This window comes from Electrophorus electricus, chromosome 6, assembly GCF_041902795.1.
Source record: "Electrophorus electricus isolate QZ-2024a chromosome 6, ASM4190279v1, whole genome shotgun sequence".
NCBI classification, from domain to species: Eukaryota; Metazoa; Chordata; class Actinopteri; order Gymnotiformes; family Gymnotidae; genus Electrophorus; species Electrophorus electricus.
Genome location: NC_137502.1, coordinates 22,013,400 through 22,019,255, shown reverse-complemented (window position 1 = coordinate 22,019,255; position 5,856 = coordinate 22,013,400). Strand labels below are relative to the sequence as shown.

Sequence of the window (5,856 nt, the reverse complement as noted above, 5' to 3'; positions counted from 1 at the left end):
TTCGCAACACACGCGGCTTAAATTCTCTGGACTCAGTGCCGCGCATGCTGCAGAACTCCGCGACTTTCGCACACTAGGAACATGCTTCGAGTCAGGTGTCTGAGAGGAGGGAGCCGGGGCGCGGAAGCGGCCCATCTGATTGGGGCGATGGTTAGTACATGTTTGATATTAAAAACAGTTTTAAAATTGTTGTATCGCCGTGAGCGTCGAAAACAAAACCGACAATTTAACAACAAAAGCGAAACCGTCCTGCCACGAGCTTTCAGGTGAAGTACAGAGACCCAAAACATAAATTAAAAAAGGCATCTAGTTTTAAAAACTGATATTGTAATCGTCAGCGAGTGTCTCAGACTGACAGTGCACAGTTACATGAGACAGCTGCACGGTTTCTCTGGATGTACCAAGTATGCCATCACTGGTATCGCTCCAGCTGCAAATATGGCTCTTCTTTTCCAAGAATTATAGTCCATTTTAATTTCACACCAAAAACAAAATGTGTTTTGTGGATTGCCAAGACATTTTTCTAGTGATCTGTTCATTCATTCAGCATTCGTCTGTCAGTGTTCTCAAATGTTGTCACGTTGGAAGCCGGATGGCTCACTTCGTGAACTGCAAAATAGTGTCCCGTCTGTATTCAATTTGCTTTGCGCTCTTTGTGGCAGATTGGTCGCGCCGTGTCCCAGTGGGCAAAAAAGGCATTCCAGAGCACGAGCTCGGCTGCCGCGGTGCACCCTCGAGCCGTGGAGCCAATCGTTACTGAGCCCGTTTCCGAGGACTGCCCCGTCTGCTCCTACAACGAGTGGGACCCGCTGGAGGAGGTTATTGTCGGACGAGCAGAGAACGCTCATGTCCCTCCGTTTACAGTAGAGGTCAAGGTACGGCGTTTATGACAGTTTATTTAAAAATTCCACGTTCCAATGAGACTACCCTTCTAATAGTTAAAAATTAATGTATTTAGGTTACAGATTAGGTAACAGACGTCTTTAAAATTCATTAATACGCAGTTATAACACATAGATGAAGCGAGCAACCATTAATAAGCAAGATCTGACTTTGGATGATTGTGGGTTCACCTACTTAATAAGGTGAATAAGATGAACTAAATGTTAAAACATAACTAATGTTAAAACATTCATGAACCATTAGAAGTGGACTCTAATTGTGAAGTGGTGCCCTTTAAATATACTTTACACTTTGGCTCCAGGATTAAATAATAACTAGTGTGTCTGTGTGCTTATTTGAATAGGCAAACACTTATGAGAAGTACTGGCCATTCTACCAGCAGTATGGTGGCCAGACCTTCCCCAAAGATCACCTGACAAAAGCTATAACTGAAATCGAGGAGATGTGCAATATTCTGCGTCATGAAGGCGTTATTGTGAGGAGACCAGAACCGATTGACTGGTCTGCTGAATATAAAACTCCGGACTTCACATCCACAGGTGATGACCAAGATTATTACAGTATGCAAAAATGAAAAGTAAAAGAACTATAAGGAAATACACATATTTACAAGACATCCATAAATGTGGTATTGTTTATTAATAAAAAATAAAAGTGACACAATAATTTGTGAAATGCACAGCTTTTAACACAAGCCCCTGTAAATGCCAATGTGTAACACTATGTATTGAGGAGTGTATGTATTTGTGTATGGGTGCATGTATGTTTCTCTGTGGGTGCATGTGTGTGTATGTGTGTGTGTCTCATAGGCATGTATGCAGCCATGCCAAGAGACATCCTGCTGGTGGTGGGGAATGAGATCATTGAAGCACCGATGGCGTGGAGAGCACGGTTCTTTGAGTACAGAGCTTACAGACCACTCATTAAGGAATACTTCAGCAAGGGTGCCAAGTGGACCACTGCCCCCAAACCCACCATGTCTGATCAGTTATATGATCAGGTGGGTTCCCTCTCCCTATCTCATTCTTACTTTCCTTCTCACTCGCTCATGTTTTGCATTTTTTTCTTTCTCAGTAACCTTTTCACTTTTTCATTTACACACTATTTCTCACATGTACACATTCACAGATGTTCATGCAACACATGCATACATATTCACACATATACACATATGTATATGTATATATGTATATGTATATGTATACACATATACACATATTCACACATTTACATATATGTATGAATACTCTCTCTCAATCTCTCTCTTTCTCTAATTTATCAGACATAGAATATTAGGCAATAAACTCAGAGAGCAAGTTATATTATTATATTATTTTAATATTTTAACTTATATTTGATCAGTTCTCCCTCTAGTGGCAGTCTGCTGAGGCACAGTGAAGGATAACACAGTGGAAAGCACAGAATGGGACCTGTTGCCCTTACAGTGTGTGTGTGTGTGTGTGTGTGTGTGTGTGTGTGTGTGTGTGTGTGTGTGTGTGTGTGTGTAGGATTACCCAATTCACTCAGTTGAGGACAGACATAAGCTGGCTGCAGAGGGAAAGTTTGTCACCACAGAGTATGAGCCCTGCTTTGATGCTGCTGATTTTATTAGAGCTGGAAGGGACCTGTTTGTGCAGAGGAGCCAGGTGACCAATGCATGCACACACACATACACACACACACACACACACACACACAGACCTAAACATATGCACATACACAAACACACAGACAGACACACACACATGCGCATGCACACACATATACACACCCATCTAAACCAATGAATACTCATCTATATATAACCAAAACACAAACAACTTACACATAGACTCACCTAAACATTCCCACACAATCTCAAGCACATCCCACACAAATCCCTAGTTACCAGTACAAGGACAATACCTAAAAATACACACAAACGCACCTCAAAAACTGGCTATGTGATAATAAAAAAAGCAAGAAAACATATTTTTTCACAATGACAAGTAAACTGTTTTCAACTGAAAACACTTATGGAAAGGTAACAAACTTCTTGATATATCCAATATATTATATATTATATATTAATGGGACATAGATTGATGTACAATTTATTTGTACAGTTGTGTAGATTCCATGAAGAGTTTATACCACCATAGATAAACATTGCACACTTCCTCGGAAATTCAGACAAAATACTTATGTGTACATACAAATGTATCTTTGTGTCTGTGTTCAAATGTGTGTTGAGTGTATGTGTTTATGTATGAATTGTTTAAAGTATTAGGACTGAAGGAATATGATATTCTGTGTTCACAGGTCACGAACTTCATGGGCATTGAGTGGATGCGCCGTCACCTTGCTCCTACCTATAAGGTTCACATTATCTCCTTCAAAGACCCCAATCCCATGCACATTGACGCCACCTTCAACATCATTGGACCAGGCTTGGTCTTGTCTAACCCAGACCGGCCATGCCGACAGGTAGGCAAAAGCCCGCCCCCAAAAGGAACTATTCGGCTACTGCACTCTGGGAAACCATTCCAACTAGAACCCACTAATCTAAAATGTAAACCACACTAGTAAATATCATCAGTAAATATTATCTGTGATAGATAATCAGTATATATGTTCTATGTGTAAGCGTGTTACAGGTGGTCTGACACTCCATTTCACTAAGACAAAATTACTCATTTTCTTTTGTAGATTCAGATGTTTAAGAAAGCTGGCTGGAGAGTGGTGCAACCTCCAACACCTTTAATTCCAGATGGTGAATTTGAATGATTCCCAGATTTGCATTTTTAAAAATTTCTATTTTCTACAGTGTTTTGCAGTGGATGCATAAGACATTCTTTATAGTGATGTATAAGAGTCAGTGTTTGTAGCGATATGTAAGATACGGTGTTTATAGTGATATGTAAGACAGTGTTTGTAGAGATATGTACGACAGTGTTTGCAGTGATGTGTAAGACACATTGTTTGTAGTGGTGTGTAAGATACACTGTTTGTAGTGATGTGTAACACTGTGTTTTGGCTGACTTAGACCATCCGCTCTGGATGTCCTCCAAGTGGTTGTCAATGAACGTCCTGATGCTGGATGAGAAACGTGTTATGGTGGATGCCAATGAGACTACCATTCAGAAAATGTTTGAAAATCTTGGTGAGTAGCCTGACTTAGCAATAATAACATTTTAGAATATATTTATTTTCTTATATTTGTTTTGATCTTCAATTGTGAAATATATTTGTTTTTGCATTCAGTCATGGATTTTATTTGTTCTAATCTAGAATTGTGGAATATAATGTTTTTCGTGTACTGTAAAATCCACATTGTACAGCATATATTTTTGATGGTGTGTGAGTGGTGTGTGAGTGGTTTGAGCAGATTCGCCCTGAAACATGTGTTCCTGTATGTGTATGTGCTTCTGCCAGGTATTAAGACGATTAAGGTGAACATTCGTCATGCCAACTCCCTGGGAGGAGGGTTCCACTGCTGGACCACAGATGTGCGGCGCCGTGGTTCCCTCCAGTCTTACTTCCAGTAGCCTGTCAGAAACATGCAGTTCTTATTGAGCTTGCCTTTACACAACAATGAGGATTATCAGTCAATTAATCAATTAATAATAATTAAAACTGCTCTCTGATGGTCCTCCCACAGTGAGTGCATGATTTTTGATTTTAATATAGTGTGCATGTCAAAGCTTCCGCTGATATAATGAGACAGCAACAGTAAAAGCAGAGATACTGATCTCAATAACGACTGCATTTCTGGCTGGCTACTGAGTCACATCTATTGTAGGAATGACTACTATGCCATCCCATAACTCCCAGGGAAATAGGCAAGGATCTGCTTTCAGCACCACTAAGAAAACAAACATAGCCAGGAAACAAAGAGTTACTACTTCCTTTTTACAACTGAAAAAAAAAAGTACATGTGTATTTCATGGTTGATTCTATTATGAATTTTTTACTTTTTTAAAAGACCAGTTGTTATAGTGGGTCATTACAGATTTCTTAGATATTTTATAACATGGATCAAAATGTAAATATATATGTATATGGTAAATAACATTTTCATTTTATTGGCATATATTTTCATTGTTTCCCATCAATGAAGCTCATTCCAGGTTTGAGGTGAAGGAGAGTGCTGGGTTTCAGCAGCTGGTTCCTTTGCCTCTATTGTCTTTCTGAGTAGCAGATCTGACTCGCTGTGGCCATCCCTGCACTGCCTTACTGCTTTTTGGTTTGCATGCAAATGTATTTTGGGATTCTTGAAACATTTTATCTGCTTTGAGTACTGTGTAAATGTAATTGTATAAGTTTAGGTGCATAAGCGTTTGCAGATTGAGGAGTGTTGGGTTAACTGGATTGTGTAGCATGATCAGTATATAAATGTGTGCCAGGTCAAAACCAGTAAATTTAAACAAACCAACAAATAAATCATTACCTGAAGGCTCAACACTGTGCATTATGTGAAATTATTCAAACATACTATGGGGTAAGAAAGACTGGAGAAATTGTCACTGAATTCTATTTGTGTAAGCTAAAATATCAGTTCACCCCCCACCACCCCATGCCCCATCCCCTCCCCCATGCATTTTTCTTCTTTATATAGCACTTTAAAAAAGTCTAAAATGCAATAAAAATAAATGTAGAAGAATATTAAAAAACGTTGGTTTTAGAATCAGTAAATTGTATATGACACATTAACGAATACTTAACATGCAGAAATAGAATGCAAAATGCAGTACATTTCACAGCAGACCTGGGACTTTAATGAAGCCCAAGTTCTTATTAATTAATTTTTTGTTTTCTTTTGTTTTGTTTTGTTTTGTTTCGTCAGATAATTAACTATAGTATTAGCCTCTGCTGCCCTCTAGGGGCCATATGTGTAAGCGACGCCCTTTTAGGACAACTTAGGGCAACAGTTTAAAACTTATCATATGGCTGTTCTACCCGCACACACACACA

The 5,856-nt window shown here is 39.1% G+C and overlaps 1 protein-coding gene across 1 annotated transcript; it reads left to right on the top strand.

Annotated features, from left to right (window-relative positions):
* gatm (glycine amidinotransferase (L-arginine:glycine amidinotransferase)) lies at window positions 1-5,344 on the top strand. Its single transcript, XM_027009870.3, has 9 exons — window positions 1-150; window positions 663-875; window positions 1,247-1,442; window positions 1,713-1,903; window positions 2,412-2,549; window positions 3,205-3,369; window positions 3,592-3,655; window positions 3,929-4,045; window positions 4,318-5,344. The coding sequence occupies exons 1-9, from the start codon at window positions 82-84 to the stop codon at window positions 4,428-4,430; spliced, it is 1,266 nt and encodes a 421-aa protein (XP_026865671.2). The 5' UTR covers window positions 1-81; the 3' UTR covers window positions 4,431-5,344.
* The last annotated feature ends 512 nt before the right edge of the window (window positions 5,345-5,856 follow it).